Genomic DNA, 13592 nt, shown 5'->3' on the forward strand with positions numbered 1-13592 from the left:
GTGCACATTGGCTCAATTGGATGTTAGACAGACCTTATACTAGGGCACTATCTCTTTGATGTCCAGTACAACTGCAGTGTTGCAGTAAATGTGTGAAAGGGGCTTGAGATTTTTCGTCGTCCTTTTCATCTTAATGTGATCTCTGTGCATAACTTCCCTCATTCTGATCCATTGATATATCACATAATTAGCAACACTGAAACACAAGGGAAGTCTTCATCGTGCAGAAAAAAGCACAAAGCTCCCCTCAAAATCACTTGTTATTAGGAAAAGGAAACATCTATTTTCAAATGTTTGTCCTGGCAGTTTGCTACCTTCTACTTCTGGTTCTCTACCTTTCTGCTCAACAATGTTTCTTGGCTCTTCATCAGTTTGTCATGCAACTGTATGGTAGCTCCTCTTTTGATTTTTTTTCTGTCTATCAATCAAACAAATCTGTAGTGATGTGTAGCCAAAAGTAGCACCTCTGTCAACTGCTCCATGTGTAAAAATCAAACAAAAACCCCAGCTGCCAACAGCTATGACGGATTAACCTCTAAAATAGCCTGAATGCAACGTGATGTGACATTGATTCCCAAGCCATAGAGTGTACTGTATGTTGCCTTCATAAAGTGTGTCTGTGAAGTGTCTCCCTGTTTGTGTGCGTGTCACGGCAAAAGGGTTGGAGGGGGTTGATGTCTGCCTTCGGAGTGAGGAAGTGTGTAACTGTGTGTGACAGTGAGTCATCGATAGTGAGAGCAGGAGCCAGACACTTCTTAGAAAGCATAAAGCGTGCATGCCCGGACATATCCCTGTCTGTTTATTCATCAGACTCCACTGGATCAGTATGATTCTCCAGTAGAAGGAGTATGGCTGGATAGTGGGAAGGCACCAGTCCTGGAGTTAAACTTGCCCAGCTAGTAATTTTTCCATGAGTTGTATCAATCATTGATCACCCTTGTTTCAAAACAGCACAGTATCAGTATTTTTTCATATACTTGTGCATGAAAAAAGGATACGCTTGAATGGCTTGCACAGTTTCTGCCAAATTATCAGAGAATTGTTGATTGGGAGCTAAATAAAACAATCATCAATGAGTGCACTTCAGTTCAGTTAGTGGTAAATGTTAAAGTTGTTGATTTCTTGTTTCTAGCGGCTTCTTTCGAAGTAAGATGTAACTGCAGGCAAATCTGTTCTTTCAATGCCCTCCATCTTGTTACATTCACAGTCACTATGTGTGTTGGTGGAGTGAATGGGCGAATGTGCTTCTGGGCCATCGGACACAATACAAACAGGCAGTGCTGCAGTTGTGTCTCTGCTCAAGCCTTGCACTGTGCCTTTACAGAGACGGGACCTAAGCTGCTGAATGTACTACATATTTTTAGTAGAGGGTCTGAAGGTAATCATGAGCATTTCGATTGGTATCCAGAATTTTTTTTTCGGAGGTGATCTCCTTTTCCCAGCATATATGGGAGTGAATGGGCAAATGTGCTTCCAGGCCATCGGACACAACACAAACAGGAGTGCTGCAGTACCGTGCTTGGCCGCTATGCCCTCGGGACCTGGTTTGGCAGACAGAGACCAACCGTCACTAAAACATGTTGGATTATTTACTTCTAGCCTAGGAATCGAATGTTACCACTGACACTGATATTGGAATACTCAGCAAAAAGGCAAGTAGAAGATCTTTCGTTAGTGAGACATATGATCAATCACCATTGTTTTAACTCACTCTTTGGTGGATAGTAACTTAAATTAAATTAAATCACTGTGGATAGAAGTATCCCACCTAAAATAATCTATTTTCTTCAATTTAACCCCTATGTCCCACTGACGCTCTGATAATGAACAAAATGAGGGAATGCCATTATTGCCATATGTTTAAACCATGAATTAAAAAAAAGGTTTCAAGGAAGAAAATAAGACCTAATGTTGACACAGCAGGAGTGCCAACAAGACAAAAACACAAGGTCATCCAGCAAAAACGGTTGAACCAGACTCAACTTTTGCCGAGACATAGTCAAAGCTCATTAAGCAAGGCTTAATCAGATACAAGTGCATGCTCAGTATTAGTAGATTACTTATAAATGATTGTCACCATGATTACTTTCAGTTTGTACGACTGCGTGTCATTGTAGTATAAACCACTGTGCAGTCCTCTGATAAGCCCTCAAACTAGGGACGATTGGGCTGATACCATTGTTTAAAATAACAATTTCTCTGATACACCATACGGATATCTTTGTTTATGTGCCTGGGAAACATAGACATGTTAATCATAAAAAAATAACAGGACTCAAACTACCTAAATATAACCTTCTTTTACATGAAACAGTTTGACTTAAAAAATTTTTTTTTTTTTTGAATAACTGCTTCACAAGCTTTTTAAAACTTTTTGACACAATATTTAGCCAACATAGCGATTTTGCAGAGTTAAAGCGATTTTGAATCAGGAATATTTGTCAATTGCTGTCAACAGGGCAAATATCGTCCAATACCAATGTTTCTGCCGATAAATCCATGCATCATTCAGGTCCCCAGGACAGGCGCTCTCATGGTATGTCACCATGGGCTTAGCGGTCAAGCGCAGTACTGCAGCAATCACCTGTTTGTGTTGTGTCCAATGGCCCGGAAGCATACATGTGGGGAAGAGGAGATCACCTCCAAAAAAAATTCTGGATACCAATCAAAAAATGTAGGTGGGCATAATTTTTTCTACCAAATTGAACATATTGGCAGGGGGAGGGTGCGTGGCTAAGATAAGATTAGATAAGATACACTTATTATCCTTGGAGGGAAATTTGTCTTGGACCCCAATGCTGTCACATAAAGCTGCTATACATAAATTTAATAACAATATGATGCAGACAATGCATATTTAAAGGCCACAGGTCACATGTATCAAACACAGGAACAGTGCAGCACACACACACACACACACACACACACACACACACACACACACACACACACACACACACACACACACACACCCTTTTTATGCTTTTAAGGTTCTTATTGACGTGAGCACTTACATTTTTTCCTGAAGCGGTTCAGCCTGCAAGTGGGTGACTCTGTAGAATCTACCTGATGGTAGGAAATGGTACTTTGTATGCAGAACATGTGTCTGATCAGATAGTATTTTCTCAGCTTGTCTGAGCACAGACTGCTCATAGATGGACTGCAAGGGTAGCAGACCTCCCCATTAACCTCATAGCGGAATAAATCAGGTGCCAGATTTTTGATCTCAGGACAGGAAGGTTACCGTACCTAGCCGAGATCCGATACCTCAGAATGCTCTATCGCACTGCCCGAAAAAATAAAAACATACATTTCTGATGACACCAAGGTGAGTGATGCCAATGATTGCATCGTCAGTGCCCCTCCCTGTCCTCGGTACCTGGTAGAGCCCAGTGCAAGGCTCTGGCAGCAACATAACTCTTCTTCTCAAACTTTTTGTGCATTGTGTCAGATGTTTTCTCTATTGTTTTTCGTGTTGTGAGCAAGAAAAGGCACTACCTTAAACAATTGCATAGTAAGCAAGTTGCCAGTTCTACTATTGGCTGTTAGCGTGTTTTTATTAATTTAGGCTACTATATTTTTATTTAAAGCTGTATTGTAGATTTTCAGCCGCTGGGAGAAGAACATATAATGTCAGCTGAGAGATACACAGCTTCCACCATATCCCAAGCGCTACCATATGTTTGAGGTCACTATGAGAATATGAAACTTTTCAAATGAGAAACAAATTTGTAATGATTTGTAATTGATATATTTTTACCCCGTGTCTACTGTTTAATTTAAGGGGGCTTGGGAAATCACCGGTCAACTGATTTCCCACAACTTAGTGAAAGTAGCAGTCAGCTTCCTTTCCACGAAGGATGCCTGAAGATCCCCACAATTCCAATAAGATGTAACATTGTCTATTTAAATCACAATTGTTTAGCTTCTACCTGTGTTCATAAGAGCTTTGAAAGTACAGAAACAATGGTTTAAATTGAACCTAGTTCCAATTACTCTTGCGTAATGTATTTTATTCCCAGAATAGGTGTTTTTTTCATCAAATTAATATCCAGATGGGATCAGCTGATCAACAATGATGAATGGCTCATATTCAAAGCTCAGGTCTGGATGGTACAGTCACCTTGGGGCCCCCTCTCCCTGCACTAAGGGAATTATAAGTCAAACACTCCAGAGCTAGGTTGTTTATGGAGCAGTAAGCAGCTGATTTAAAAAAAAAAAAATGGGCGGCTGTGCGCTGCTGTGAATCTTAGAGGACTGAGGCATTGACAGGGAACATAGCATTTATCCTTTATAGTGAATTTTGATGATTTGTTGAAGGTAGCTGCTCTGTCTAAAATTAAGCAGATAATTAAATATAAATGATTGCAGTTTCGATGTTGGAATTCAGACCCTTTGCCTGCACAGATTGTTCTGCCAATCATAGATACATCTTTGCATCTTTGAAAAACAGTTAACATTTCCTCAGGTTACATAGTGGATGACACTCCTATTCTGTCTCCTCTTAAATCTCCAAACCACATTAGCAACAGTGCCAGAGCAGGAGTAGGGCCCATCATAACAGCTGACATTACAAAATATTTTCAGTGGCTACAGCTCCTTTCCTTGCAAACTCAATGAAAATGTACCCAGAAAGCCAGGACTATACATAAGCCAAGCAAAGCCAAGCTCTTGGAGTATCTTAGTTCATTCTCTCCCAGCTTCCTCCCTACCTCTCTTCCTCTTTCTCTCTATCTCTTTTTCTCTGTTTTTTTAATTTCACCTCCACTCTGGCCACACACACACACTTACAGTACAATAATAAATGTGTTGAGATAATGTGGCTTGGAAACCATATTCAGTCCTCACTTGATTAAACACTGGAATTTTGCACGGTGCCCAGAAATGAGGTTAGCAAATGGCTTCGATGGTTGCCAGCTTGGAAATGCACAAAAAGAAATCGGGGGAGAACATAGTGTCTGCTGCTTGCTGGCTTCTAAAAGTGCGTGATGAATGTTAGTGTACGTCACTTGGGATAATGCGAGTTAGCTGTGGGTGGACTCCAAATATGGCTGGAGTGTGACTGTTAGAGGTTGTAATGAGTGTGCTGAAGTGAGAACCCTGCACAGGCCCCTCTCAGAAGGTACACACCTCAGCTCTGCCTTTCCTCTGCAGATGGACTCACAATGAACTCTCAGTTTCACCTCTACCTTGATGTCGCAATGAAGTGTAGATACACTAAAAAGATCACGGATGCAAATTCCTGACCTGTCAGCACTCATAAAAATGCCATTAGCTTGGCCTGTCGTGTATAATATTTTTACTCATCACTACATGTCTTGTTCAACGATCATCCATTATGTTCATGTAGGAAATGGCCAGGGGACTTGTGCTTGATGTGTCAGATTTATATTTAATGTAATTTTGTTTTCTGTCTTCTATCCACAGGCCCTCCAGATGTGGAGCAGGCTTGTGAGCCAAGTGTGCGCACCTGGAGCCCCAATGCAGGGATTGAGCAAGGTGTTGTCGGCCTGTCGGAGTGCCCTCTCCAGGGCTGCATGCTTCAGCTAGAGTTCCCCTACCCACTTGTACCAGACTCCCTGACTGTGTGGGTCACCTTCTTTAGCCCTGAGGAAACAGCACTGCCAGCTATCCATAACATCCTGTTACTAACTGTCAGTGGAAACAACATTTCATTGGGCCCCAGTAATGTCTTCTGTGACACCCCACTGACTCTGAAGCTTGACATAGAGGAAGAGGTGTATGGTGTACAATTTTTCACTATGGAACAACACCTAGAGATTGATGCCACCCTCTTGGCATCCAAACCAGACTGCACATTTTGTAGGCATTGCCAACCACTACGCTACCGCCTGTTGCGTCAACCAACCTTCACCCATGCACCACATGGTCTGATGTTGAATGAACCTACCCGTCGATATACAGACAGGTGAGTGAGCTGGTAGGTGAATACTTTTGTATGAGTGCACAAAGACATATGTCCTTTTAGCAGAAGAGGTAAACCCATACAATACACTGCTTTGGTTAGACTCAACTGTTTTTACCCAGAGTATTTTCTTTTAGAAGTTGAGAATTGCTGGGTGATTACCATTAACCTTCCTGTGTGATGTAATTAGTGTTTTTTTGGACACGCCAGTAAGAAGCTGTTTATTTATCTGGGGTAACTCTCCACGAAAATATGTTCTTGTAATACCAGAATATCCTTTGCAATACCCCCAGGGACACTAGCGAGCCACCCCTGCTTCTGCATTTTCAAATCTACTGCCAAACATTTGTTTCCTAAGTCACAGGTCAACAATTGCCCTCGTTTGTTTTTTCCCATGTTCCATGAAGCAAGGGCAAACAGATGGCTTGTTAAAGGTATTATCTGCACACTGTGGTGAGGCTTTAGTTCTTTGCTTTCATGGAATGTGCTGACTAGATAAAGATTGTGCTATACATGGCACTGCTGCGTGTTGTGCCATCTCACTATCCTGCTGTCAGCGTGGTTCACATGAGAAGGAAAGTGCTTGATAGGAGGTGAAAGGGTAAGTATTCATGTTATGTAAGATGATGTGATGATACCTAAGTTTCATTAAGTGTCCATACACAACTTCCTGGTTAAATGGCTGTGTCTGTGGAAGGTTGTCTGCAGTAGGAATGAATTTATTTGGGGTTTTTGGCAGACTTTGGTGATTATTGATGTACTGTAGGTAGTTTCACTGCTGTGGTATATTTCACTAGCTGCGGTTGCATTCCAGTGGTAGTGGTCAGTGGCACTGGCTGACAATTTTCTGTTGTGAGAGCGTATGGGGTCTTGTCTCTGTTAAATGGTTAGAGAAGTTTTATAGCAAGGATGTGTGTTCCAACCATCAAAGTCTTTAACTCATTGAAATGAAGAATAAGCGCACTTGGTAATTCCGACTCTTGATTATTGATCATTATTATCCTTTATAGCTAATTTACTGGTGATGCAGTATCAAGTGAAATGCAAACAGGTTCCAGCAAGTAGCACTAATGTGGTAGTATTCAACAGGAGAACCTAGAGTCACTCAAAAGAAATTTGTCAGAGATGTTATGTTCTGTGATAAGTTTGATGGCTAAGTTAAGGCCTTAACACCCTCACTGTCTGTCAACAACACCTTTGACATGGTGGAGAAAAAAGCAAAGTTCTCTCAGATGTTTTTACATGCTGCCAATCCATAGTGAAGTGCTCTGTTTGATGGTTGTGGTGCAGCTGCTGAAATGCTTTTGTTGACCACACAGTAAGATGCTTCTTCTTGCAACATGTTTCCATGGGGTTGGATAGAGTGATGGAGGTCTTGGTTTTGAGGGGGTTGATTGACCTCCCACTGTCAGACCACTGGCCTTCACCTGAGCTTGGGCAAACTGACCAAGAGGACAACTGACATCTTGGCTTCATCCATGGGTGGTGGTTAGTTTGGAATGGCTAAGGGCTCAGAGGTCAGTGTGACAGAGTAAATTATGGTGGAGAGTAAGAGGGGTCAAAGGAAGAGGAGACACAGGGGTTTGAAGCCTGCACCAGTTGGGGGTAAATCATTGCTAGGCTCAAGGGGGGCAATAGGTGATGGAGGAGAACATTAGGGGGTCATGGAAGTATGAAGAGAGAGGGTAGGAGGATTGGACAAGTTTGACCCCATCCCTCTGAAGCACCCCAGCCCATCGGCTAATCCTCTTCCTGATGTGGGATTCAGAGCTGTCATTCAGTCAAAACCTATCTTAGAGCTGATGTGAACAGACCTCCCAGCCAAAAAAGAGAGGGCAGCTCCCCCAGCATCATTACTACCCCACACCCCCTCTGTGATCTGACTCTTGCCTGGTTCTGCACAACTCTTACCCATTATACCCCCCATCCATCCTTTAGATACTCTGCTGCTACTTGAGTAGTCGGTCTACCACATGTCTCCTCTTAAAAAGAAGGTTCTAGGTTTGCTTATTTATGTTTTTTTATGCTACACACTTTCTGGCTAATTGTAAAAAATAGCACTGTGCTCTGGCAGTCATCATTGTGAGTATCCTCTGCATGTATCAAAAAAGGTGCCAGTATACACTACAGTGGCTGTTTCAAGCTCTCTTTTTTTTCAATCTTAACACAATGATCAGTGCAACACTATGAATCCAAGAGAGAGGAATGTGAAAATGTGTGGCTGTTCACAGCTACAGTATAAATACTTTTGACTACTGATGTGGTTTTGAGTATACTGCTGTCTTGAGTATAGAGCACACATAAAGGGATACCTTTCTAATTTTAATCCTGGACTGTGTCATGATGTTTTGCGCCATTTGGCAGATTTTGGCAAATGATTCTCCGTTCCTTTGGGACTTCCACAACAGAGACAGGCCAAACACTGCTGGTCTGAACGCAATGCCCACATTACCATGGCACTGAACTGGATTAAAACGGGTAAAATATGTCTTTGATATTGTTTTGGGTGATAAAAGTTCAGACATGAAAAAAACATTTATTCCCTGAGACAATTTTTTTGTTTAATTGGCAATGTCAAGAATAACAAGAATATACAGTAATTCTAATATAAACTGTATTCTTTATGAATTTGCTATTAATAGAAAAACTTTTAGTGTCACTGTATGAATTGAATAAGTATTTTAAATGAAGGATTTTAAATGTTTTGGCAACACTGTTTATTACCTTGTAAACTTTCATTCCCACTCATCACTCATTGATTTTACTTCCTAACAGGTCAGACCCCCCACCCCCCACCCCCTACCACTACCACATCCCCTCCTCCACTTCTCTATAGGATGTTGGACATTAGAAATGAGCCTTGCGTAATCCCCCTAATATGAACCATATTCACGAGCTGCAGACAGAGTGAACAGTGTAGTCCTCGTGGGAAGTCATGGGATGTCTGGTGCACTCCAGAATGTTTCCAGCACTCTGTTTCCCAGGATAGGAATCATATAGGAATGAAAATGGGACTACTCTAACAAATTGGGTATCAAAAGTTGGTTTGCAGGTTTATTTGCGTGCATGTATAACAAGAAGTTTGAATTTCTTAGGCAGAGACTGCAATGATGTTTACTGTGTTTTTTTTCATTCATGCTCATAATAAATAGCTGCATTTTTTGAAATCAAATGCAATATTAACAACAAACTTTCTAGTATTTGTGGGTTTACACGTTTACATTTGCCAGACTCTTTTAAAGTACCTCTTTTAGGTCTTAACTTGGAGCTGTGTAGTTTGTTAGACATACGTTAGGTATAAATATAATATAACTAAAACCTCAAATGCATGTCAGCTGCCACACTGACAAAAGGACACTGCCTTGTTTGTTGTTCTTGCAGGCTCAATCTGAGATATTTTCTCAACTTCCTTAAATGTATCTGCTATTCTCATCTGGGATCTCTCAGCCAAGAACAACAAGCAGCTACAGAACGGAAACACATCCATATGCATGCTCACACATAAGTCTAGTGCACACACCAGCGGAGACAGGCACACACACAGATGAACACAGCCACACACCACCACTCTTCTTGCTCTCAGTAGCAGGAACATACATTAGCACACGCTGCCATGTGTAATCACCTGGTGCTATCAAAACACATTTGGAAGGCATATTACAGTGCCTTGTGCCTGACTTTAAGCGTGAGCCAAGATAAAACCTCTATTCTTACAGAGGTCAGAAGAATGTCTGGATGCACAAAGAAGCACCAGAAATTAAATCTTATCACGTGACACCTTGTCTGTGACTGGAGTAAAGGCTTTTGTAGTATGAATTGCATCTCAGATCTGTTACATATCATATCTAATCAGTTACAGATGAAAGAGTGGTTTTATGTATTCTGGATGGCCTCCAGAATTTACCTCTATCACACAGATATTGTCAGTTACATGTCAAATGACTATATCAGATCAATTGAGACCTAGACATCATTAACATCCCTGACACTCTAAATTTTGTTCTTCTATATATCTAACTCACCAAGTTCTGAGAGATGGAGAATTTATGGAACTGTGTTTTATTCTTCCCTGCTGCCAACCGCAGCGTCTAACCCAGCATGGCTATTAGCAGTGAGGTCAGGAGGAATCAAGCAAGCACCTAATTGGGAACAGGTTGAAAGCTGCGTTTAAAGAGTTGTTATCACGCTATGAGGAGTTGCACTATTGACCTACAAGAACCAAAGGTGCAATTATGACGCCCAGGTAACATGTGTTGCTTAGCAGCTTATTGTAGTCGAGCACAGGATGTTAAAACACTACTGGTGGATCCTAGGATATGTATACAGTGCATCTGTAATAACCTCTAAAATTAGTTTAAAAACACTTTGTTTTGACAAACATGGCATTTGTTAGACTCTGTAACAAAGAAAGAAGACTATTAAACTGTCAGTAGTCAACAGTTTCCCATATGAGGCACAAAGACTTACACCCGGCAAAGTACTTCTGATTTTATCGTTTGCAAAAAATGACAGATCTTCCACAGTCTTAAGCCAAACATTTTACCTGGGACCACAGAGGACAAGAAGTCCAGAATCATGCAATGCAGGAGCTTTGACAGGGTAAGGGAGCATACTGCATGTGGCCCAAGCAGGTAGCGTTTCATGACACATTGGCATTTGAGTTTGTTTAGATATACAGTAGACCCAAGAATTGAACTGCTTTTTAGGGGAGAAAGTTTTGGGTCTGGTTCAAAAAGTGTTTGCAGTAGGCCACTATTGACACCGTGGACTAGTTTCCAGTCCTTAGCCTCGAATGGACTTGAAAAAGAAAATCATCGTTGGCTGTGGTCACAAACCACAGCCTGTGGTCTGAGAGACCATGGTTGCACACTCAGTCATACGCCTCATCTTTTCATGGCGGTTCACTAGCATCACGTTGCTTCCGCCTTTGCTGCTTGAAGAGGACCGTCAATATTACCAGGAATGCAAGTCATTGCATGTCAGGAAAATGTAAACACTGCCGTCATTTGTCAGGTGACTTTGGTCTCTGACTTTGATCTACAATAACTGGCTACAGCATGAATAACTAAATATATTGGGAGAGCATTCTTACTAGTGGGAAGATTGATGGAATAAACCTCAGCATAATGAGGCATAGATGACTATAACCTCATTATATTTTCCACAGAAGCCCCTTTGCACTGTATATACAACTCTAGGACATATTTAAGGTCACCCTGTACTCCTTCCTTAACCCTATCTCTTCTTGATTTTTTGTCTCTCTAATTCTTGTTCTTGTCCCCGTTTACCTCCTACTCAGTCGGATCCAGTCACTTCTCTTTGTTCTTGCTTGTTCTTGCATGACCATGTCTCTCAGTGTGGTCGGATCAAGCAGTGCAATTACTTTTCTGTACATTGGATTACCTACAGTATGATAGCCAGAATTTCCTTCCTGCAAAGCAATATCAGTTTCTCTCTTCTCTACGCCTATCCTGTGTGTTTGCTCTCCTCAAAGATAAAGTCTCCCACAGTTCGACTTTTTCAGGGGCTAAACTAATTCAATTAGAGGGGGCATGTTTGAGTGTATCCTGGAGTTACACCAGCATGAGCAAACATTGCAGAACAGGACATATTGAAGTATAAAGGGTCTGTCAAGTCAAACATTCTGTGTTGATAATAATAAAGCCAACATAAATATCTCATCCTAGGCACAAATTTTGCTGTGGGGATATTCATTGTGTTACACGATCTTTAGGACTGTCTGTTTTTTTAATTGAGACAGCACAGCTAACTTGAACTTGGTCTTCTTTCGTCTTCTGGGAATATGATGAACAAACGACAGAAATGGAGGAATGAGGATGAAGGGGAAAAAACAAAAGCCATGGACCATCTTCAAAAAAGTCATGAAGAAAATACGCTTTCCTGTTGAAAATCTTTTGTTTATGTTATTTTTAACATGAATGAGTGCATGTATGCATAAGCAAACACGCACTTATGCAATGCAATGTATGTTTATGTGTGTATATGTTTGTACATGGGTATGCAAAAATACCCACTTCTTTCATTACAAATGTCTTTTTGAAGATTTGACTGCACTTATAAATAATTGGTAAATTCCCCCTCACTTAGTGTTCACTGTCTTGCCCAAGGACATTTTGAGTTGTGGACAGAGGAAGTCCACCAGCTCTGTGATTAGTGAACCAAAATGTTAAACTTAATGGTTTTACTTGGAGCTCATAAACTGTTATGGCTTCCCTCAAACACTTTCTTGGTTTGATTGCTCACTTATCTTTGGCCTTGGGTGAAACCTTTGTGGCAATGTTTGCTGCTGGTGCTGCATTGAACTCACACTGGGGATTATATGGCGGCAGTGGTAATAGTGGTTTGTGCCTGTGTACTCTTGTTTAGGTTTAAAGGCCACCTAGTTGGCTGGCAGTGTGATACTTAATAACAAAGGTATTGCGTCTGTGCCGGAATCTATTTGTATGTGCCTGAGTTGCTATGTGTAATGGACATATGAATCCATGTATACCCTTATACTTGTGAGCAGTACAGTATCCCTGCATGCTTGTCACTGCATTTACAGCCTTGCAGGGGGCATTTCAAAATTAAGTCTATAGTACTTGATGGTCAACATGAAATGATCTATGGCTAACCTAAGTCCTATTTACCCTTATGTATTGATGTTATTCCCCATTACCTCATTTTTGCCATGTACTTAAACAATACTAGCCATGATTATATGAAAAAGTATGCATTCCTATCCCCTTATGCATTGAATAACACAGAGAACATACTCTAGAGCATATGCTCAATCATTTTGTCAAAAGCGCTGTCAGTCAAAAGCTTACCAAAAATGAAACAGCAGATTTTTTGAAACTTTTTAACCATATAGTTTTTCTAGTAGCTATTATATGTTTTGTAATTATGAAATAATTGCTAGAATGTCATCTTCAATAATAATTAATTTCTTTAGCTTTTAGAAGAGTATATTTTCTGGTATAAGCATTGTCACTTGAGCACATCATGTCCTAACATAGTTTTCACCTGCCATTCAAACAAAATGGAAGTGCAACTACACTTATAAATGACAATAAATGGAAACTGTAGTGTGTGCAGGACAATCTTCAGTGGATATACAGTAATACAGAATTAACACACACACACACACACACACACACACACACACACTCAAAAAATGGGCGGCTGGTGGAACAGTGGTTAGAGCAGTCGCCACATGTAAAGAGGTTGAAGGTCGAAACAGCGGCCGCGGGTTCGACTCCAATCTGCAGCCCTTTGCTGCACGTCTCCCCCCCTCTCTCTCACCCCATTTCCTGTCTCTCCTATCTAATAAAAGGCTTGAAAACTGCCAAAAAAATTAGCTTGAAAAAAAAAGAATTCACACAAAATCAATAGCACTTTAGTAGAGGGAGTGCAAGTTTAAATCAAAATTTAAATGAAAAGAAATAATGTCTCAACCTTGGTCCCCAGTGTTGTGTACGCACACACACACACACACCCACACGCACACCCTCACACCCTCACACCCTCACAACCGGATGCACAAAATGTAGGGTCAAAAACTCTGAAAGCCAAAAAAGAAAACCATGAAGGAGAAACCATGATCATAAGCGACAAATCAAAACTAGAAATGAGAAACCAAAACTATAAGCAAAAGGAAAAAGAA

The 13592-nt window shown here is 41.0% G+C and overlaps 1 protein-coding gene across 1 annotated transcript in view; it reads left to right on the top strand.

Moving 5' to 3' along the window:
- The window catches only part of pappaa (pregnancy-associated plasma protein A, pappalysin 1a), a gene marked incomplete at its 5' end in the record, with an annotated part of 88848 nt that overhangs the window by 22372 nt on the left and 52884 nt on the right, over window positions 1-13592 (top strand). Inside the window, one exon of the mRNA XM_083929296.1 lies at window positions 5428-5929. Within this exon, the coding sequence (XP_083785422.1) occupies window positions 5428-5929 (502 nt within the window). The remainder of the gene's footprint in view (window positions 1-5427; window positions 5930-13592) is intronic.

The sequence above is a fragment of the Echiichthys vipera genome (genome assembly GCF_963691815.1).
Source record: "Echiichthys vipera genome assembly, chromosome: 16".
Classification (NCBI taxonomy): Eukaryota; Metazoa; Chordata; class Actinopteri; order Perciformes; family Trachinidae; genus Echiichthys; species Echiichthys vipera.